The sequence below is a fragment of the Aplidium turbinatum genome, chromosome 3 (assembly GCF_918807975.1).
Source record: "Aplidium turbinatum chromosome 3, kaAplTurb1.1, whole genome shotgun sequence".
NCBI classification, from domain to species: Eukaryota; Metazoa; Chordata; class Ascidiacea; order Aplousobranchia; family Polyclinidae; genus Aplidium; species Aplidium turbinatum.
In genome coordinates, this window is record NC_137474.1 from 19,870,242 (window position 1) to 19,894,506 (window position 24,265).

General features: G+C 40.5%; 1 protein-coding gene across 2 annotated transcripts in view; it reads right to left on the reverse strand.

Annotated features, from left to right (window-relative positions):
* Window positions 1-3,181: 3,181 nt before the first annotated feature.
* Window positions 3,182-24,265, reverse strand: part of LOC145766058 (uncharacterized) — an 83,071-nt gene continuing 61,987 nt past the window's right edge. For both annotated transcript variants that reach the window (XM_082577712.1, XM_082577713.1), the window contains 3 exons: window positions 20,371-20,514; window positions 5,153-5,213; window positions 3,182-3,822 (listed from right to left, as the gene is read on the reverse strand). In XM_082577712.1, the coding sequence (XP_082433838.1) occupies window positions 3,727-3,822; window positions 5,153-5,213; window positions 20,371-20,514 (301 nt within the window). In that variant the 3' untranslated portion in view covers window positions 3,182-3,726. The remainder of the gene's footprint in view (window positions 3,823-5,152; window positions 5,214-20,370; window positions 20,515-24,265) is intronic.

A 24,265-nucleotide genomic window follows, 5' to 3' on the forward strand; every position in this document is an offset into this window, starting at 1 on the left:
TAACCGGCCCTGCGTCAAGAGCCTCTACAAGTATGCGAACAAGTACCAGGAATAACCTATCAAGGCTTTGTCAGTCCGAGGATAAAGATTCAAAACCAAACCAAACCAATTCAATGCATTGTCTGATGTCTCCGGTAAATATGTGTCAGCCATAACGTGTCAGCCATATACATGTACTTTCCTGGTACAAATTTTACTCGAAGATCATATGGTTGCAATCTCAGCATCAGTCTTTGAAGCCTTGTTTAAAGGTTGCTTCATGATTGTTTCCAGCGGTTTGTGGTCGCTTTCAACAGTCACGTTTTCTTTTCCATACACATAGGCTACTGATGGAATTTTTCGGTTGCAAACACAATGGCAAGCATTTCCTTTTCAATTTGTGCATAATTCTTTTCGGCTGATGTCATTGTTCTGGAGTCTGGACGCATATGCAATAGGCTTACCCTTTTGCAATAAACAAAGATCCTAAACCACTCTGTGATGCATCGCACTGAATTGTTCACATCATAAAACGACAAAACTGGCTTACTTGTTAACACAGTTTTCAAGTGTGTCATCGCTTTGTCGTGTTCATCTGTCCATTTCCATTCAGCGTTTTTCTTCAAAAGTTCTCGAAGGGGTGCAGTCAGGGATATCTAAAGAAGGGGATACGAAGGCTTTTATTACGTCTGACAATAGAAGGGCTATTGTTTATCGTAAATAATCTGTGTTTATCGTAAAATGACAATTGGCACCGATAGTAGTTTAATAAATCTTGTTATGATAACTTGCATTGCGCTATTAACGTCAGGCCTGGATATTCACAGCATGCTCGTGGCTGCTTGTTAATTCAACCAACCATATACTTGCTTTACATCTAGCCTCCTGCAAAGGCTTTGTTATAAAAAACAGCTTACTGATAACTTTTCAACTGTCTTTGTAAACAAGTATTCTTTAAATATACTTTACGTAACATTTGCTAGCTGTCTCCTGTAGCTCATTGTACCAGCTGCACTACAAAACTTCCTACGATTTTAAAAAGAACCACATGTTTAAAGCACTACAAACAATCGCCCTGGTAGTGTCATGAGAATAAGGCAATCGCTGCGAGCCTTCATATCCCCTTCTCTAGATATCCCTGGGTGCAGTAATCGTTGACTCATTCGATATGTACTGCGATAAATATTTTGTCATACCCAAAAATCTTTGCAGAGATGCAATATCGTTTGGTTGAGGCATGTCTGCTATGGCAGATACTTTCTTGTTGTCTGGCTTCAACCCATCTTGTGACACGAAATTTTCCATGTATTTGACAGAATTGACTTTAAATTGAAACTTGTCCTTGTTGACTTTCACACCCTTGTCCTGTGCTCTGTTAAGCACACTTCGAAGAATTTCATCATGTTGTATTTCATCAGTGGTTGCAATAATCAAGTCGTTAGCAATAACATGTACAGTTGTACACCCAGTAAGTCGCCAAACGTTTTTTCGTTTCTGCATAACTTCACTGGCGGATGAAATACCGAAGGGCATTCTTAAAAATCTCTTTCGACCCCATGGCGTGTGAAATGTTGTGAGATAGGATGATTCGTCACTCAGCTTCACATGCCAATACGCATTCTTCATATCAATAACAGTGAAAACATTTTTTTCCTGATAACTTTGCTTCAACATCTCCTGGAGTCGGGATGTTGTGACGTTCGCGCATGATAACCGCATTAAGTGGTTTGGGGTCTAAGCATATACGCAAGTCTTTGTTTTTCTTCTCAACTACCACCAAGTTGCTCACCCATTCTGTTGGAATGTCTGCATTCGCAATGATGCCATCCTCTTCAAGCTTGTCCAGGACGCTTTTCAGTTTGGGTTGTATGGCACATGGGACTCTACAGGGGTTGAACTACAGGTTGTGCATCAGGCTGTATCTGAATGTGGTACTCCTTTGCATAGGTACCAACGCCCGTGAAAACATTAGCATAATTAGTGTTGACGCTATCACGCGTTAAGGGGGGCGTAAAGCATCTCTCAGGGGGGGGGGGGGGCGAGCTCTACAACAATTTCAATTTTTTTAATTACTTTAATGTCCTAGGACCTATGGTGTTCGTCATATTCCTTATTTTATATTGTATTGTATTCAGAAATTCTTGCTTTATTAGTTAGACCAGAACTTCACAAAACTATTTTGCGCTGAACTCCTTCAGATTTATCAAATTTTCTTGACGCTGCTTCATTTTTACTTTTCTACGGCTGAGAGTTGAAGGAGACTTACGTTGTTCACTCTCTGGAGAAACCTCGCATTAAAAATCTAGTCGCAAAGAAGCAGTGTCAAGTATCTTACTGATGTGTTCAATAAATAGACAAAATGTGATTTTTTTGGTATGATACTTATTTAAAATCTAGGGGGCGCGAGGCACATGACCATTATTGAAGGGGGGCTTGATAGAAAAAGGTTAAGAACCACTGGTCAACATTGTTTCAATATCATCAACAGTGGCTTTCAATGGGTGATATGCGCCCTGGCTGGCAAAGTTTGGTGGCACATGAAGGTTTGAGACTAGATCTAATGAAGCAATTTATTGACCTGCTTAGCCTCTATTATGGCAATTCATTTCAAATTGACTGAAAATACAAATAATAATAATCATTCGCTATCTCCGCTTGCAGCAGATTGCGCATTAACATGGGTTACTTGACAGGGTTCCATGTGATTTTATGAGCCGTACTGCTTCCATGCTGGCTCAAGGCAGATTGGAAGAGGGTGATATGTCACCAGATTATTACACGATTTCTCCTCATTGCGTTATGCAAGAAAGAACACAATCGGTACCATTTTTAAAGTCTTTGGTATGACCCGACCTGAAATCGAACCCAAAGCTACCAGCACCAGAGCCGAAGGCGATAACCACTGAGCCACGGGTGCTGGATAACTAGTACTGGTGCTAGTGCTGGATAACCACTGAGCCACGAAAATAGAAATGTCCTTGTTTTGATGTAGTTTTTACAACTGAGAATTATTAAAATTCGGAAGGTTACCGTACATCCCCTGTAGCCTGTCTGATCGCTACATACGTGGCATGGTTGTGATTTGCGAAGCTTCTTCTCTCTAAACGTTTATCGTGAGGCTGCCCTACCCCAAGCCAAGTCTTCAATTGCAATACTGAGAGCAGCGCGCCAAGTATCAAACTAATCACATGATTCGTTATGAAATGTAAATACCAATTGTATGAAAAGTTATATTCGATAAAAAGACGGTGTTTAGTATAAATCACTAAGTGGGCACATTCCCTATACAAAGTTCACAGAATCATTCGGTTACTATACCAACGGCACGTAGTGGCCTAATTTATTAGAGCCAGTTCAACATTATTCAACTGGACACCGATCTACTACACTTCAGTCAAGCATATTCGAACATTAACCATGCTGAAGATAATTGGCATCACTAGAAATCAGTTTCTAATTCAAATCAGAATTAACTGAAATAAGAATGAAGTGGTTTGCATTACAAGACATGTAGCAGAGTAGAGATAGTAAAATGTTTCTGTCTGTTCAATAACATGAGAATCTTCTTGCTCTTGTTAGAACCCAGCGAAAAAACATGGAAAGAGCGAGCTGTCCCGTTACGCGCAATCCCACCAACAACACAAGTTTTTATTTTCACTCTGTATCTCATTCAATGGAATGCATCCTCCCATCCGCTAGACAGCGCCTCTTAGACGGAGTCAATATTGTCGGATAAGAAAGAATCCATCAACTGCCGATCACTCCAGTGTGGTGGTAGGTGTTCCAGAACGCATCGTCCAGATGACCGTCCGGTCTCGGCACGGCCTTCGACTTGATGCAATCCTACGATCAAATGTTTTGTTTAGACTTGACACGTAACAAAAGTTTGTCTACTACATGAATCATTAACAACACAGACCGTTTACCATTACTATCACATAAGATCAGATTTTCTATTTCATAAGAGTTAAGTTTATGACCTAAATGTCCACACTTTGTCAATCACCCGCTCTGACTGGTGGATTATTCTGCCCGAGCAGGCCACAGTGAAACACTGTGGTGTCATGCTGGTTCCTGATATAGATAAAAACTCAGCTCTTGTTTCTTCTTTGCGGTCAAGCTCCCTCCATGTCCTGAGTGTAATGTGGTAGTGTGACTTGATTGATAACTTCCCGTCGGAATCCAGTTTCTTCTTTGAAAAGCAATGGGTTGATCCCAGCGTTCAACACACAATTTTATGCCTGGAATGTTAGGCCCATTTTGTGGATTCTCGGGGGGGGGGGGTTGATTCCTACTATACCTCAACAACACCTTGCACACACACCTCAGGCTCAGGGCAGAAGCAACAACTACCTCCGGATGAGCGGAAGTTAAAAATACGGGCGAAATGGGAGGTTGTTTTATCTCTACAAAAGAGGTATACTATTCCAAGCAACAAAAATAATTTTTGTTGACCTGTGTCGTGGATGCAACATGGGAGTAGAATGTAGATATGTCTCTCGAGGACTTCAAAAGGGATGCAAGCAAAGGGTTAGGGCAATAGCTTTTTAGACCGTCCACTGGTTGATTCGGCTTAGCGATTGCGACAACCAGGGATCTTCTCCATGCTTTCGGAATCTTAGGGCGGAGCAAGCAGGAAGTCGCATGCAGACTTCAGAGTAGCCCGCTTGTAGCCATCGACAAAGCAGTTCTGACTTATAAGACTAAGAAGCTCTCTTACTAGTGCAGGTACCAATTTGGAAGATATTGCTGTTCCATCTCCTAACTCCAATATTGCTAAACGACATATTGCATTCTCTCCGCAAAAACGAGTGGCTGATGTCAGCCACTCCTGCTTGCTAAACCGTACACAATAGGATTATAAGCATCATTCTCAGTTAACATGTTGCTTATCCAGGCTTACAACCGGTTAGATTGTGTGAACGGGAAGGCAAGGAAGCCAATCGTCTCCACCTCAAGGCATGGCTTTAAGTGTCCTGCCAAAGACACAGCCGCAATACTCTTGGGCGGTGTCGAACCGGAGTCCTTGCAAATGCCGTATCAAGGTTCTCACCACAAGGCTATGCACTGTATGCAGCCTAACCTGATACATGGTGAAAGATATATTGTCGATTGCTCCTAGACGGCTACCAAGTGAAATGTTAGGTATTCTACCGGGCTTCGTCGGACTCACCTTAAGAAACATTTGCAGCCTCTGTAGAGGCCCTCCTCCTCCTCCAGATACCTCTTCGATCCTGGAAAAACATTGTTGAGTTATTGTTAAATTGACGTCATCAAATATTTAACGAAGTCATTTAATGTGCCAAAAGTGATGACGTGGAGATTAGCTGCGAATGCGCGGTTACATATACCAGAATGATTGTGGACGTTATGAAAGTTAACGTGTTTTGCTTCCCTAAAACAAAACAAAAAATACGATTCAGTTAAATAACATGATGCGTTGTGCTGGTGCAAAATAACCTAAACTATCACATGATGAATAAAGTGATAATCTGATTTTATTCCGACGATTCGTCAATCAGACACGACTGACTTTTACAGGGAGCTAGACTCTGAGACTTCAGGGAGCTTGGTCTAGCTACTTTTAACTTTATACATCTTGTGATAGTTTAGATTAATTTGCACCAGTAGAACGCATCATGCTATTTAACTAAATGCCTGGTGAACAGCCTCATCCAATTTTCAAAATACGATTTCTTACAAACCCTTTGAATTCGAGACTAGAGAGGTGTCAACGGTCAGGCAGAAGCCTCAACGGTCGGTCAGACAGTTGAAGCGACAATGGTAGTAACTGTCCAATTGTCCTCAACTGTCCTTCAATTTTCATTAATTATCACAGGCCAACAAAAAATTGGCTCTAGTTTTTGAGATACAGCAAAAACATTTTTTTCGCAATTTTGAGCCCCTATAGATTTAATGTCGTGTGGTTTATAACATAGACAAAACTGAAAGTAATCCCAGGCACATTTCTGAGTTGTACAAAAACTATTTGCAACCAATCACGTTGACTACAACCCAAACAAACAGCTATTTAACGTTTACTGGCCCAGTAACAATCAAAATACGACGTGAAGCACGCCTGAGGATAGAAGATGTAGAATATGTAACTTGTGTTTTGCGTTAATATATTTGTTGACTTCAACAGTATCAGATTTACTAACTAAGCTACTAAGTACAAACAAAATGCATACATTGTTTTGCTGAACAAACTAGACAAACAAGCAAAACAAAGCTATCGATGAACAAACGCAACTCTTTATTATGGTAAGCCTACTGAGCAATATCCCATCAAGGTATGAAGGCCATTTATGTAATTACAGAACACAAAGTTATGTCCTTCAGTAAAGTAGCTGCTCAGAATTTTATCCTTGTTACGGAAGAACGTAATCTTGGCCTCGGAGGCAAGAATGCCACGTTGATCGAGATGAGAAGCCAAGATTCCAGCTGCCACTTTTGATAACTAAATCTCTAACTACAATAGGTGGTAGAAATGATTTTGAGAAAAAACCTTGACCTTGCTCCAAAACATTGCTGAATGTAAGTTACTCTCGGTCATTCCCGTTTCACTATTGTTTCAAGCAAATCCCCACTTGAAACAAGAGAGGGCAAAGAAAAACCATAAATGGCAACGTCCATGCAATGGCCGTCTTGCACACTCCATGTAAACATGATGTTCCAACTTTCTTCGTGACGACTTCATTCGAATATGTTCACCGTACATAAGTAGCCTATCAATAAGGTGATTCCATGGCTCTCTTTACGCCATGGCACTCTGAACTTCTTCTTAGCCTTGAGCCCAGAAACGGGTTTGAGTGCAATGTTTGCATACTTTCAGAGGAACCCAGGACTTATCTTGATCAACCAGTTTCATGTCAAAGTAATAATATAATAATGCTTGTTTTTATATGGCGCTGTATCCATCGCAGAATGCGTTGCTCTTCAGCGCTTCACAAAGCAGACAGTGTCAATGCAGCCGGATAGAGTACAGCATCCTACTCGTCAAAGGCATATTTTATTAGCCCATGCCATTTATTAGCCTATAGATAAAAAAAAAACTTCTTGCAGAAAGACTTGCCTTAGCAAAGGCTTAGAATAAAATGTCATTTGAACAAGTATCCATTTCAGTAGGCCCACCTTTTCAATATAAAGCTGCATTCATAAACACATGACTTTCGAGCTATTTTTCTTGTGAGGTACTGATTCACAACTGTTTTCATTGAATGTTCATTAGGCTGGCGCAAAATCTCGAAAAAAAATTTTTTTTCTTTTAAATTTTTCGTCAGTTTGAAATATTGTTCCATTTGGTAAATGTATCTCCTACACCAAATTTCACAAAAAAATATTAACGTTTGACCCTGGTTCACCTGGTTTGAATTTTTTCAAAATATCGAATTTTCGCTTATCCCTGGAACTGCTCACTCGCTATCTTCTAATGCACTCTAGCATCTTAATGGACACAATAAGAGGCAGTAACACAAACTTGTACTCGTAGCAAGCAAAGTGGTTTAATCAGCAACTCCATGAACACTGACACATGTATTACTCTCAAAATGTCGAATTCTACCACAATTCAGACATGATTTTCTTTGTGCACTCTTTACGTAGTAGCCTAAATATCTACTGCTTTCAGTTTCTTGAATCATTTGACGACGTTTATCGATTTTCACAGGCCAACAAAACTTTTTTCTATAAAGACATGTGAGAGTCATTTTAAGGTATTTCGAGGCCCCTGATTCTAAAAATGCACTAAGTTTTCTCGAATTGGCTTTAGTTTTTGAGTTACAGCAAAAAAAATTTTTTTCGCAATTTTGAGCCCCTATAGATTTAACGTCGTGTCGTTTACTACATAGACAAAACTGGAAGTAATCCCAGGCACATTTCTAAGTTGTATAAACGCTATTTGGAACCAATCACGTTGATTACAACCCAAACAAACAGCTATTTAACGTTTACTGGCCTAGTAACAATCAAAATATGATGTGAAGTAAGCCTGAGGATACAAGATGTAGAATGTATAACTTGCGTTTTGCATTAAAACCCTTTGACGCACATAAGGTACTGGAAATGAATTTTCAGTCAACCATTGTATTATTATGGTTAGTGGTGTTGTTTAAGAGGACTTTTGAAGAAATTTTTAAAAAATTATGTGTAGTAAGAGAAATAATGTATGGCACGTATGTGTGCCATTGTGCCTCAAGGGTAAATATTTTGTCTACTTTCTTAGCACCAGCCTGTGTTGCCAAAATGGCAATAGAAACGGTAGAATTGTTATATGGTTTTCAACAGCAGCCTGATAACCAATGCAAGGTTTTGCAGATCACATTGATTTAATTTCAAACAATGAAATAGACAAACAACGCACCACAAAGACACTGAAAACACAGATAAAAAGTGCAAAATCCAAATAAAATCTGCAAAGTAGAATTTTGGAAACTAGCAAGAACACTCAACACAACATTTGATTGATTAAAAGTTAAGCAACCTTCAAGTTCTATGCAAATATTATTCCCATGCATTGTAGAGACCTATAGGACTAGAAAACTGACTTCAATACCTTGAACTTGAACCATCTGGTTCACTAACATAAAGTAAGAGAATGGACACAGCAAATACAGTATTCTGAGGTAAAAACAATCACTGCAGATTGAAATGAAGGTGTACAAATCATTAGAGGATCTATAGCCACCTGAATCAATGTAAAATGATGATGAATTTAGGATGCAATTCCCGAAATTTTGATAAAAATTGTTCATTGGTTTTAAAATCACATCATACAACATGCATACTGCACTACAAAGGTTTGTGGTATGCATTGAAACAGTCTCTGTCTTTCACATAGCATAGATGATTACAACATTCCAAACATTGGTTGTTGGTCCGATTACACTATGTAACACAAAATTTGTCCATGGGTTAAAACTATTATTTTCTGATTTAGTATGGCCTAAATCAATAAAAATGAGCATTCATAAAGTTCAAACTTTGGTTTTGACTTTATGAGATCAATTTATTAGAATTTTTTCGTCTAATTTTGCTTTGTTAATGCCTTTGCTCCCTCTATATCTTTTTGAATCATTAGAATAGAGTTAAATTTAATTTTAGTTTTTGTTGTTTGCTTTCTCATAATAAAATAATAACGGAAAATGTTGTTTTCAAAATCTAATTTTTAAAAATTACATAAAGAAGAACACATGTAGGCTATGCAAGGCGATTTTACTACATAAACGTGAGACAAAAGCCTTAATGCCTGGTGCTATAGGCCTTTACTCAAAATTGTTACAGAGCAAACCTGCACTGTCACTTAAAGTGCTCAAAACTTATAACTTAATCAAAAAGAAACATTTTTTCAAGATTAGCGACGATATGTCAGTTCAATTTCATGTAAAAGGATCCATACATAGTCCCCCATCATATTTTCATTGCACTGTCCTTGATAGCGTTCCTCGAAAGACCTGACACCTTCATGAAGTCTTTCACCTTGTTCTTCTGAGTAGTCCTCCATGTTATCCTTAAATTCATCGAGATGAGCATGCATTACGTGTAGTTTCAGCGACATCCAGCATCCCATCTTGCAATACGCATCCACAAGTTCATCGACAAGTTCCCTGTAGTTCTCTGCCTTGTGATTGCCCAGGAACTCGTTAACTATAGAAACGAAAGAAGTCGAAGCTCTCTGTTCAACCTCAGACAGCATCTCTGGAAAATCGTTGCAATTTATCAGTCGCTTCACTTCAGGTCTCACAAATATTCCAGCTTTGATTTTTGCTTCTGATAATTTTGGAATCAGCTCTTAAATGTGCTTGAATGCGTGTCGAGTTGTTTAACAAACTGCTTGATTAAACCTAGTTTTATGTGTAGAGATGGTATCAGTATTTCCGCTGCATGTACCAGTGGTTGTTGTTTCACATTAAATATAAGTTCCAAGCTCATAGTTGGTTCTTAGAGGCCAATTCCTCTTCTTGTAGTGAAAAGCTGTATTTCTGCTGTCCCAGAGACAAAGATAGGCTACCACGGAAATTTTATATAGCCAGTAACCACTCTGAAGGCCCATAAAGAAAACCACCATCTTGAAATCACCAATGACCTCCCAATTGTAGTGGTCATACTTTAATGCACTCATCAGGATTTTGACGTTCTGATACTCTTCTTTCATATAAACTGAGTGAGCCAGAGAAATGGAGGGACACTTGTTTGTGTTGTGCAGCAAAACAGCTTTGAGGCTTCTAGATGAGCTGTCGATGAAGAGCTTCCACTCAAGGATTGCAAGAAATTCCCATAGCCTGAAAGAGTCCTTCTATATCATGAACACTGTCATCCAGTAAGTCCCATTGCTTTACTCTGGAAATGAGTAGCTCAGCATTCGACTGGGTCAACGACAGTTCCCTGACAAGATCGTTCATATCTTTTTGGTTGGGGTAGTAGGGGCACCTTTCACCGGCAACTCAGCGTTGAAGATAAGCAACAGATGATTCATACGTTTCTGAATCTGTAGAGCTTGCATGTGCAATGAATTGTTCATCTTTCAACCTGGGTAATTGTGGGACAGGCAATCAGGCATGCTATTTGCGTTATGAGGTACAGATGCAATAGGTCACGGAATGTCAGGGTACTGGGATGGGAAGGGCATTTTTTCCTTTTGTCGTTGGTTTGGGTCCACCATACAGAAGTAACAGTTGTGAGATGGTTTGCGGGCACGGAGAAAGCAAAACGCATTTCCCTTTCTCTTCTCTACACCAACCGTTTTGGAGTACGGCGGTAGTATTTACATAAATAAGTGGTGCCCAACGTTTGTCTTGATCACGGTCTGGCATTGTAAACTATGCATGATAGATATTTTTGCACGGCTGTAACTCTCTAAACCAGTGTTTCTCAACTTTTGCCGAGCCTCTTGGAGAACAACATATATCATATAATGAACAACACATATTTTTAGCGCAATTTTGGTGCCACGCTACCCCATAAAGTATTGTATATGTCCCCCCGGAGGTAATTTTTCCCTAAGTTGGAAACCACTGCTCTGGACAGGGCTTTTTTTGCAAAGAGCTCACCACACGTCAAAAGGAAACTGCTGAGTACTTGCAACCACGGCAAGCCATTGCACACTACCAACAATTGCGATCTAGCAAACAATCAATGTAATCTACATGCTTATTCTCATGAGAAATAGGAAAAATTTCAAACTAGTCTTAGGAACACAAACCCAAAGTTATAGTGGTATAATAATGATTTTTCATGTTTTTTCGGCAAAAGCAACCAAACTGTAGCAGTTGTTTCCCAAGGACAAGAAAAAAAATTTTTTTTGTTACATAGTGTTATATGTTTTCCGGGTAGTGCACAACTTGCATTGCTTTCTGTCTTCCACCTTTTCCATTGTATGTTTCATATCAACTGATGCCATGGAGCGACTTCTTTTTGAGGTCATGATAGCTGATGATGCGACTGCTCGTTTCCTGTTTGTGAATGTTCCAATCATACTCCTCACAACAAGTCGTCGAAATGTTTTAGAGTCAAGGTTGCTCATATCAGGATTTTCATCACATAGTTTGTTGTAAATAACAAATGCATTATTTACAGCAATGTCCATCAGGTCAAACACAATTCGCAAGTAGTATTTGATTCTGGACTTGTGATCAAATTGATTTGTCACTTTTTTTTATTCATTATATCTACGCCACCCATGTGCTGGTTGTAATGCTTCACAACATCTAGCAACAGATTGTTTCGAGCTTGATCCCTTCTTTCTTCTTTTCACTTCACCCAATGGAAAAGCTGTCAAAAAGTTTGATACAAAGTTGATGGCTTCGTTGTCCATCCACTTCACAAAGTATACTAGATTTTTAGCTTGAAACCAAGCAACATCACCTCTCTTCATGCTCTTGTCAGCAAGGACTTGTGATTTTGGCAAATGCTTCCTATTGGATCTCACTGTGCCAGTACTGAAAACATTTCTTTTGGAAAGGGCATCCTGCAGTCCGCAAATAACACACGATTGACAGCGACTTCACTCAAAGGAAAACTTTTTGCCTTTTAGCCATATTATTATTTTGAAAATACTTAGTTTGCACTAATAAAACATGAAAATAAGCTCAATATCAGGTTACTTTGCAATATGTTTTCATTTTGAATTACTATACTAAACAGATTTTCTTCACACATTGCAAACATTACCAGACTTTCTTGCAAAGGTTCACATAAACTTGTGTAGCAATTTTTACCCTTGAAGTACAATGGCACATATGTGTGCCTCACATAAATAGTTAGCCTCACAACCACTAAACCTTCCTTTCCAACTTAAGTAATGGTAAAATGGTGTCCTAGACACTCTAAAGTGTACTCTGAATAAATATTTCCAACTATTAGTTTCAAAATAAAGTTTGATGTATAGAGAAGTTGCAGCATAAAAATCGTTTCAAAATATAACGATTTTCTAACATAAAATTGGAGTTAATTTTGTGGCACACATGCGTGCCACTGTACCTCAAAGGGTTAATATATTTGTTGATTTCAACAGTCTCAGGCTACTAAGTACAAACAAAATGCATACATTGTTTTGCTTAACAAACTAGACAAATATAATCAAAACAAAGCTATCGATGAACAAACGCAACTCTTTATTATGATTGGCCTACTGAGCAACACCCATCAAGGTACGAAGGCCATTTATATAATTACAGAATACCAAGTTATGTCCTTCAGTAAAGTAGCTGCTTAGAATTTTATCCTTGCTGCGGAAGAACGTAATCTTGGCCTTGGAGTCAAGAATGCCATGTTGATCGAGATGAGGAGCCAAGGTTGCAGCTACCACTTTTGATAACTAAATCTTTAACTACTACAGTACTGTAGGTGGTAGAAATGGTTTTGAGAAAAAAGCTTGACCTTGCTCCAAAACATTACTGAAGGTGTTGAGGTTACTCTCAGTCATGCCCGTTTTCCTATTGTTTCAAGCAAATCACCACTTGAAACTAGAGAGGGCAAACAAAAAACAGAAATAGCAACGTCCATGCAATGACTGCCTTGTACACTCCATGTAAACATGATGTTCCAACTTCCTTCGAACATCCTCACCGTGCAGAAGTATCAATTTTCATGGTGATTCCACGGCTCTCTTTATGCCATGGCATTCTGAACTTCTTATCCTTGAGCCCAGAAACGGGTTTGAGTGCAATGTTTGCATACTTTAGGAGGAACCCAGGACTTATCTTGATCACCCAGCTTCATGTCAAAGTAATAATAATAATGCTTGTTTTTATATAGCGCTGTATCTATCGCAGAATGTGTTGGTCCTCTGCGTTGCCTCATGCAGCAAAATATATCTGGGTTGTTTGTACAGCATCCTACTTGTCAAAGGCATATTTTATTAGCCTATATGCCATTTATTTAGCCTACAGACCAGAAAAAAACTTCTTGCAGCAAAGACTTTGCCTTAGCAAAGGCATGGAATAAATCTTCATTTGTACAAGTATCCATTTCAGTAGGCCTACCTTTTCAATATAAAGCTGCATTCATAAACACATGACCTTCGCGATATTTTTCTTGTGATGTAGGCCTACTGATTCACAAGTGTTTTCATTGAGTATTTATGTCTCCCTTGCGTTAAACACAGTTCATTTCAACCTTTGCTTGCGTTTGAACTTTCGTGCAGTATGAACCAATTGAACTAAACAAGTGCAACTATGACATCATAATGGTAAACAGGGCTGAAAATAAGTAATTTGCTAATTGAAAGCTTTTGAGAAACGATTTCAAAAATATTTTCATTGTCGAATATCTCGAAAACTAAAGCCAATTCGAAAAAACTAAGTGCATTTTCGGAATCAGGGGTCCTGAAATACTCTAAAGTGACTCTCATCTTTTGTGCCAAAATTTTTTTGTTGGTCTATGTCAGGGGTCACCAACCTTTTTTGCATGCGGGCCACTTTGGCACTAAGGAGAGCTGTGGCGGGCCGCACTAATAAAATTTTAGGTAGGTCGTTGATTCTTATGCTAGACATGAACGCATTTTGTACCCAGTATTCAGCGTTACATGTTGTTACTATTTATCTTAGAATACCGCAGCAACAAAATTAGTCGAACAACGCTACTGCCAGGCCAAGCTCCTTTAACAACACTTTTGACTTCTTTAACAATATCTAATGAACGAGGCCACTTGTTTTGCGCACTTGTAGCGAGGCGAACGGTTTCATTAGAATATTCATCGCCAAGCAAAGAGTGGTGTTGTCACTTCGCTTCGCAAAAGATATCTTGCAATTAACAGTTTCAGTAACCAAAGAAATGTTTGACGCATCGCAATACAGGCAACAACAGTGACCTTCTATGCTGCTAACATATCAGCGAAAAAAAGGCTCCAATAACAGGGAGAAAGAAACTAGGCACCATGAAACAAACGCTTGTAGAAATCACCGAAAAAAACGTTTCTGTCGTAACTCATGAACGGTGTTCCCTCTAAAAAAGCAATGAGTTGGTTTTTCATCTTTTTGTGAGAGTCTATAAAACCGTATTTCTTGATTATTAGACAACTGTCACTTGCGGTGCTTATCAGCATGACAAGAATTGTTGATTAACAACATTTTGCAGTACCAAACTAAATATTTTCATAATGCAACCAGAAGTTGTCTTATGAAAATACAACCATAATACGACCGGAAGTAATACAACCAACACCTGTCAGAAGATATTTCATTTTCTTGATACAACCAGAAAATGTCTTTAAATTTTAAAAATATTTTGCCAATTTATTATAAATTGAGTTGGCACACCGGCGTATTTTGCTAACAAAAACTTGCATAAAGAGAATACTGCTCGTGAAACACAATAACGGTGAAACGCACACTAGTGTTTACATGATATTTGCAAACTTAAAATAAGCAACCCTATGCTCACAGAAAATTGAAAACAGACGTTTTAATCAACCACTGGGACAGTGTGGCTGGACATCGCATTGGAATAACGTTAAGCGATCTCCACGTAGAACTACAATCTGAATGGTCTGTCGGTGAAATCGTATGCAAAGCGAAAATATGCTTCCCGGAAAGTATTTTTTACCTTCATGCTCATTGACTCCTCAAGAAAAGTATTTTTGGTTATACTTGCACGCTGATACCTTCCGCGGGCCGCAGCGATACAGCGTGGCGGGCCGCCATTTGGTGACCCCTGGTCTATGTTATAGATTCACTGACTGCGAAAAGGCTGTAAAATCAACTAAAATGACACTAAAAGCATGCACTATTAGTGACTCTCATACTTGGAGTAGAGTGAAGATGTTCCACGTGGAAGTTAATAGAGGAAGTGACGTCAAAATCACGTGGTCAAATTTTGAGAAATGCTCTCTTCAGATACTGCTAAACCACTTCGAAATTTACTAATTTTTCAGAAAAATTCAGAATTTCTCCTTGGGTGAACCAGGGTCAAAGGTCAAAACCCAACAAAAATTTTTGGTTTACAAGTACCAGTGAGCAAAATGGAACATTATTCCAAACTGACAAAAATTTAAAAAAAAAATCAAGGAAAATGAGCCACCCTAATGTTCATGTCTCCCTTACATTAATCACAGTTCATTTCGACCCTTGCTTGCGTTTTGAAGTTTCGTACAACATCAACCAATTGAACTAGACAAGTGCAATTATCACATCACCATAAAAAGTAGGGCTGAAAATAAGTACTGTGCCAATTGAAAGTTTTTAAGTAATGATTTCAAAAATATTTTCATTGTCGAATATCTCGAAAACTAGAGCCAATTCGAAAAAATTAAGTGCATTTTCGGAATCAGGGCCCCTGAAATACTCTAAAATGACTTTCACCTTTTGTGCCAAATTTTTTTGTTGGCCTGTGATCTTTAGATCTAACTAAGCATTGCGAGTAGTTGTTATGCACAAATACTTGGCTCTCAATTGATTCTCCAAGCACGGAATGGCCCATTTCGGTGAGTCCGATTCGGTGAGTCTGATTCGGTGAGTCCGATTCGGTGAGTCCGATCCCTTAACTGGGGATTTTTTCAATTTTTTTTTTAAATTATCGGGTACCATAGCCTAATTATCATTGCCGTTTTAGGGTTAGGGGTTTGGGGTTAAGGTTAGGGGTTAGAAGTTACAAACTCACCGAATCAGACTCACCGAATCGGACTCACCGAATCGGACTCACCGAATCGGACTCACCGAATAGTAGCAGACCCCTCCAAGCATGCGGGAACGTTTAGCAGTATTTACTATTCCACAAATTGAAAATACTCGCTCACTTGGCGTAAATGTCCCAGAAACCAATAGCCATTTCCGCGCTGCACGAGCCACATTTGGATATCTGTTACGATTAGAGCGCCACCACTCCAGTGGGTCGAATCGTGCATCTTTCTTGCCATCAATCTCCATCAAGTACGTCCGAACTTTTTGAGCAGCCATAATCTTTAACTTGGCCTCTTCAAAATCACTTTCTTCTGACGCGTAATCAACAGTAGCAGTGGTGGATCAATCTCTTGTTGAGTATGCTGTGTATGAAAATTCGTCGCCGCTTTCACTTTCTCCGCTCAGAACGATGGGTGAATCATCTGCTTTCCCCACGGGAGGTCCCACTCGTTCTTTTCTGAGAGTTCGGTCTTCATTTGCAAGATCTTGCACTTTTTTGACTAACAGCTTCTTTGCCGTTTGCTTCTCCGATTCATTTCTCCAATGTGCAAGGTTGCACAATTGCACATTGTGATTGTGAATCCTTGCAAATGACAGGTGGCTGACAGTTGACGAAAATCCAAGTTACAGACCGTGGTCATGACAGTAGACAGTTCACTAACTGTCTGACCATGGACAGCTAACACCTCTATTCAAGACATTGCCAGAGAACGACGCCACACAGTTACGCTTCAAAAACGTTATTTTAATGACCAAACACGGACCAAAGATCAACAACCGCGACAAGAACCGTGACACTTAATCTATTAATCAACTGATTCGTCAAACTTCAGAAATCACGCCTGGCAATATACAAGCTTCTTCTTCTTGCATTTGAGGCCGCCGCAGATCACGTTGTTACATCCAGGCAAAGCAGCCAATGGATTGTGTGTTCATCCAGCGTTGTGAGTTCCACATATCTGTCCTGGGGTCGATATACAGGACAATGGTAGAAAATGTGGTAGGCGGTCTGAGAATCTGAGCAACATGCACAAGATGGTGAATCGGCGAGACCCCATTGGAACAAGTTGCTGTTGAAACGGCCAACCCCAGTCGATTGAGCTTCACCCATTCCTTCCGAGGTAGTTTTGCTCCGGGTGGAGCGTTGGTATTGGGAAGGACTATGAATTGAGTTGGTCTGGCAACTTCTCTCCATTCACTGTTCCATATTTCGGAAATGTGGAAGTTGGATTTACAGATAGCTGCAGCATGTCGGAAAAACGGGCGTCGAGATTTCAAGCGCTGGGGCTTTTGAGAGTGCGAGTTTAGGACAATCTGGTTGAGGAGGTGGTCATCCCTTGACATAGCTTGCAGGACCAGAGTGCGTACGTGGTTTTCCCTACAAAGTCTACCTAGGGCGATGCCTGATAGTACCGGCAGAAAGTCAGTGGGAGTTGGAAGCAGGCAACCAGTGATTATTCTCATGGTGGTGTTGAGGGCAGTGTCAATTTTGCAAGTGTGTACGCTGCGGCACCAAGTGGGGGAAGCATATTCGGAGGTGCTGTAAAGAAGTGCAAGACCACTTGTACTGAGTGTGGATATACTAGCACCCCAGGATGTTCCAGCTAGGCATCTCAGCAAGTCGTTGCATGCTGATAGCTTAGCTTGGAGGGCTTCAGCATGGTGTTTGCAGGTTAATTGTCGGTCGAGCTTCACTCCTAGATAGGTGGGACACGGGTTGTGCGGGAGTGGATTTCCGTTGAGACAGACTGACAATTGGCGCGTAGATTTCATGTTGCAAAGGTGAAAAGGTGTAACAGTGGTCTTTGCCAGGCTCAGCTTCAGCATCCGCAGCTTTAGGTAGTCCGCGATTTGGGCCATGTCATCTGTAAGTGCTTCCTCTACCACATGCCTGTACTTGTCAGAATGGAGTAGTGCCAGATCATCAGCATAGCCGTACTGGCGTAACATAGTTTCTGATGTAGATGTTACAGTAAATAGTAGGGGTGATAAGCATGATCCTTGCAAAACACCGTTTCTTAAGCGGCGGAGCCGCTGCACTGCCGTCACTCGTTTTCAGCAAAAAGGTCCGATTTGCCAGAATATTTACAAGAAATCGCACTACCTTTTTGTCTGGGATCATGCGGAGGAGCTTTAGGGTTAGCCCTTGGTGCCACAGAGTGTCATAGGCAGCAATGAGGTCAACCAAGATTACTCTTGCTTTGTTGCCCTTCTCGAACGTTTCCTCAATATCCTCGGTCAGCTTGACTGCTTGATGAGTCGTACAGCGTCCGTGCCGAAATCCAGCTTTTTCTTTTGGTAGCTGGGGATCAACAACTGGCCCGAGTCTAGTTAATAGGAGCCATTCCAGGATCTTGTATGGGACGCAGAGTAGTGATATTGGGCGATAGCTCTTGGTATCATCAGCTGGCTTGTTTGGTTTAAGTAGTGTGACTACAGTTGCTTTTCGCCAGATTTTAGGTATGGCCTGGAGGGCCAGGCAAGCATAATAGAAGCATTTAAACCATGCCAGACATGTGGGGCCGCAGTGTCATAAGAATTCTGGAGGGATGTTATCGGGCCCTTGTGCTTTCCCGCTTTTAACTTGTTTGATGACAGATGAAGTTCTCTGGTGCTGAAGGGGGCTGACAAACGGCCATCTGCACTTGGGGCGTTTCAGAGCCTGCTGCATTCCTGCTTCACTGCAAGGACGTGCTTCTTATTTGCCAATTTACATTTGTCATTGACTAGTTGTTGACAACAGGAACTGTTGTGCTATGGCGTTAGCAGTTACAGGGCATCGTTTAGGAAATTGGGGTGCGGCCTGTAAGGCGATTGAAACCTTTCCATGCAGCTCTGCTTGAGTGGGTGAAGTCAATGCCTTGTACTGTATCTTTCCAACGCTGTTTACGTTTTACGTTGAGGTGTTCCAACAGATCAGTGGCAGTCATGTATTTATTGTATGTCTCTTCACTAGTTTTTGAGGCCAGGAACGCATCATAGCGTTTGTTGCATTCTTCGTCCCAGGAAGGTATATGGTAAAGGTCCTTTTAGGTTGGCAAAGGCCAGATCCGGATTGGTTGTTGTTTTCCATCTTCCTGAATAAAACTGTCTGGTTCTTTTGAGTTGAACATTAACTGGATACCAGTGACAGCTGCCCATGCTTCAAGCGCTATGCCGTCTGCATTTGAGTGACGGTAGCCCCAGGTTGTGTTGTGGGAATTGAAGTCTCCGGCATACATGCATGGTTGAGCAAAGGCGGGGATGGAGATAGATTACAGACGTGTATTTGGTGGTTTATACACATTGATCACAGCTGTGCCTTCGATTTTAGTGGCTGTCCATTCAACTTCACAACCAGAGTTGGATGAAGCGACCGGTATTCAGTTTGCGGAGTTCCTCACATATGTGGCTATTCTATGAATGTTGCTATTGGTGCATGCTACCAGGGTATATCCACTGATCTTTGACTTCGATACTTCAGTGGTGTGGTTTTCTTGAAGGAGCAATGCTGATATGTTATGCACTTGTGTGAGATGTTCCAACATGTTGCATTTGGCCTTTGGTAAGGCCTTCAACGTTTAGCAGCAAGATTGTTACTCCAACAGGAGAATGAATTTCTCTCGTTGGACACCGGGGCCGAGGGTTTATCCTTTTACCACCTGGTGTGCCCTGTGAGTTGCAGTTTCTGATTGTTGCCATTTGCTTCATAAATTTGAATTACCAGGACTCACCACAAGGAAGTTGGCAACATGAGTCTCAACAATATACAAACTCAACACACGGCAATCATGACAGCAGCCTTAAGCCATAAAAAACTCATAAAGCAGCAACACTCTAACTCCAACACCATTCGTCATTTGCACAGGACTAGGAAACTGTGTTTCGCAAGTTCGTGAAGAACTGCTATTATCACAGCGAACCCGCAGCATGGGGCTAAAAAAAAAAGGTTCAATTCCACACTTGTGAAATTGTTCTGTTAAACTAGTAGCCTTGACTCGCAGGTTTCATTAGGGGAGGAATGCTTATTTGGCAAAAAAACCCTTAGATTTTGAGACTTAGAATATTCTGTTGTACCGAATTCAAGGCTAAAGATTACTTTGAAATTTTTTTGCCAAGTAAGTCCCTTCCCTAGTTTCGTTACATCAAACAAAACTAAAGTGTTTGTAATAATTAAACGGGAAGTGCAGTAGGTCGGCCCACAAAGTGTGGCGTATATTCTAATACATTCACTGTTGCAATCTTGCCACACGATGACACTAGCACACAATAGAAGCCAATGCTGTACAAAACTCACTTGGGAAAATAATCATGGCAAAGAGTGTAGAGGAGCTTCTCGAACTGGCGTCCGTAAGCCTTCATCAGTGCATGACCGCTTACTTCCAAAAAGTCATACAGTACTGTCGACGTCACATCCGGCCACGGGTCAAGGTTCAACATCCTGAATAATTCAGAATTTACTATTAGAAAATATATCAAGGATCGGGATCAAAACAAGTCAGCCCGTAAAGCAGGAGCTCCCTTGTACGGATGGCATATCAGGTTTATTAACCAACCAGAAGTAAGGGTTTTACCTAGCTGAGAAATTTTAAATAGCTGATTTTACCTACCAGTGTAGCCTCCGCACTAGCCAATTAGCCATCTAGAACAGGTATGGTTAGCGAAACACAATGCTCACTGTTCTATAGTGAGTAGTCAGGTAGTGTTGACGCCAGGAAGATCGCTCCTTCTCAACTGTGCATATCCTTGGCGACAGTTAGTTTAGTTGTTTTCTTTCCTCAAAGGTAAGGAGGATTCAATTGACTGACAAAAGCAACGGTTGAGAACTATGTGGCAATGTGGCATAAGTTAGTGATGCGATACTGATGAGCTCAGCCTCATGGGCGAAACACGTGTCTATCGCTGAATTCATGCTACCTTCGACTGCCGAGAAACACACGTCAAGAATACAGTATAGTTGAGTTACTTGAAAGTAAGCGGTTAAAAGCATAACCAATAAGTTCAAACCAAAGCTAGACAACATAAAAAGTAAAGATGGTGAAGTTTTGTGGCAGAAAAATGAGGTAAAAAAGAGAGGGAAAGAATTTTGGGGATCGCGGGTCGCGACCCCCCAGGTTGAGAAATGCTGGATTAGGCTGTGTTTTGTAACAAATGAAAATTGATGGATCTTGGACACCTATTCAATTGGCGTCTAGGTCATTATTGGATGCAGAAACTCTCTACCACCCAATTTAGTTGGAGCTGCAGTGTATCGCGTGGAAAACTAGAAAATGTCGTACATTTCTACTTGGAAATCGTTTCATTTGTTACAATGATCACCAACCTTTGGTCAACATTTGGAATAAGGGCTAGATGAGATGCTTAACAACAGAATTTTAATATGCATTATGAAGTTGTTAGATTACGGCTTTAAGTTGGAATGGATTCCTAAATGAATTCCATCCTAAAAAAATCTGATGAAAACAAGGTGCAGGTGCTAATAAAGATTCAAAACAAGTACTTTCTTTAATCAATGCTTGTGCTCAAAAAGCTGAATGGTTCCTGAGTGAAGAGAATTGAAAGAAAGTGAAAAGGGCTGGACTACATCTCAACACTTGAACAGTAAGCAGCAAAACGTGAATAATAAAGAAAATAAAGCTGAGAAAGTTAAAATTGTGAATGCCCTGGTTGCAACCGACAGCATCTGGAGAAGCCACAGCTTCACTCATACGAAGAGCTAGGTTAAAACTAATGCATATTACTGTATACCTCGAAGTGGCAACAAGCCATGCGTCAGCGCAACTGTGCATGCTCGGCTGACGTCGCCACCGATTGGTTCTCACCTTACCAAGAACAGCTGTGGGTTACAATGCAGCAAATCACACTAGAATGCGATGGAAAGCTCTGCCGCCATTTTTCCAAAAATGATTTTTTGGATTTTCTACGTTTAAAGACTTCATGCATCTCCTGACAAATATTTGTGCCCCAATGTAGTATGGTTTTCGATATAATTGGTGTGTAAAATCTAACGTATTCTAATCTGTGCAAGAACAATTTTCGGAAACCTAACATATTCGTCTATCCAATCACGTAACAGGATATCGTCACATGACAGACAAAATTTCAGCAGCATTGCAGCAGGCTACTTCACCACATCTTGCATCTCTTGAGTTGCATGAAGCGGATTTAAAAGCGTTCGATAAAGTAAATTGGGCTAAAATGTTGTTAAGCACTAGGTAAACTTAATTATGTAGCCTAAAAATGTCCGTCCGATACACAATAGCTTTTCTTTTCATTAAATGCCGTATCATTTAAAGTGCCCCTGACAGGTTGGACCCAAGTATAGTAACTTTTCTAAGCATTTCCTAGCGCAGAATAATGCTTAGCGAACTTTTTAATCTTATCCTCGAAACTCGACTGGTTAGGGCAAAATTTATACAAAACAACTGCTCCGGAGCGTCACCACAGGCAAAACTCCATATTTCACTGCTCAGTGACGACTTTGGTGGTGTTACGTCATCCTGGGTGGGCGTTGTTAGCGACGGATGAAACAAATGCTTTCTAGATGATTGGTGGATCACAGTTTGGTCGGAGTTGGTACAAGCAGTTGCTTTTTTCAAAGATTTATTGTTTTTTTGTAGTTATTACCTTCATAATTTAAATAAAAATTGTCATTATTACTGCTTGTACACTAATTTCGCAGACTAATTCGTTTCTTGGCAACCATATAACAACTTTGTTACTTCCTAAAGTGAACTGCTGCAAATTTTACTGTACTATGCTGTTTATGAAGTTGTACTGAAGAGGGTTTAATACCCGAAATCGCGATCTGCAACACGATAATTTCAAGCTGGACCAGAAAAACTTTGAAAACTATTAATGCTGTAGTTGATCTAACATGGAAGTTTAGCAAATAAATCCTTTTTTCTCTTTGAATTGACTTGTACTCTACAAAGTGGACGTTAATATGTTAAGGTATTCTACCTATTTTTTTCTTTAATAAAACTGTACTGGATACGTTCCTACAAAAACTATAATATACTTGAAGTGAAAAATGAAGAAATCGTACGAATCATCATTCATATTTAATTCATCATCATTCATCACTATTCGAAAATAAATAAAAGCTCTCTCTCTCTCATAATGTGCCTTCAGTTGGCCATTGAAATCCGGTGTAACGGCCATCTGGACTTCAGCACAATCCGATTGTTGCTTTCGAGAGCACCACCTTGTAGTATCCACTCCAATACATGCCTGTAAGCAGAGGTGGGCAGTAGCGCGCTACTTTTGTAGCGGCGCTACTAGCGGCGCTACTTTTTTGGTAAAAGTAGCGGCGCTACTTTTTAGTTGGAGTAGCGGCTGCAGTAGCGGCGCTATTTTTATTCCAAAGTAGCGGTAGCGGGAGAGGCGCTACTTTTTTTCAGTCGCACTCCCGCTACCCGCTACTTTTTAATTTAAATTGAAAAAAATGCTTGATTTTTTTGCAATACTGGCGTGGTCATTGGTCAAGCAGCTATACAATCGGCTTGGTTGCAAAGTTTCGGTCTTTTCTAGCTGACGTCAATTTCTTCGGGGAATATCTCTGTGTGATGAAGCCTATCTGCCAGGCTTTAGACATTCTCTAGGGCGAGTCCAAGGCGTATGACGGAGTCTTGCTTCCAACCATTACATTTTGCGCGAAGAAGTTGACCGAGATCAGTGATCTTGTGACCTGTGAGGAGTTGAAAGTGAAAGTCCTTAAAGGGGTGAAGAAACGATTCAATAAGTGCTTCAACAACATGAAATGCGTTATGGCATCATGTCTTCATCCCTCTTTCAAGACGTCGTGGCTACAATTTCTGCACTACGTTTCCATGGATGATGCTGACGCACTGCGAGAAAAAGTCAAGACAGATGCAACTCGACTGTTGCGGGAGACATCAAGCCAGGTTGATACCGAGAAGAGTGCCACCAACACCAGTCATGACTCCAGAATGTATTTTTTGGAGTGTTTGCACCATCCCGTGAAACGTCGGTGCAGAAGGAAGCAACAATAATTGTGGACGCCTTTTTTTCGGACAAGAGCAAGTCCTTGAGCTTTTCGAATACCGAGTTAAAACATCTGTTCATTAAATACAACACCCCCATTCCTTCCAGTGCTGCGGTGGAGAGACTTTTCTCTGTTGGAAAAGATGTGCTTAAGCGAAAGTGCGGGTAGGACTTAGTGACTCTCA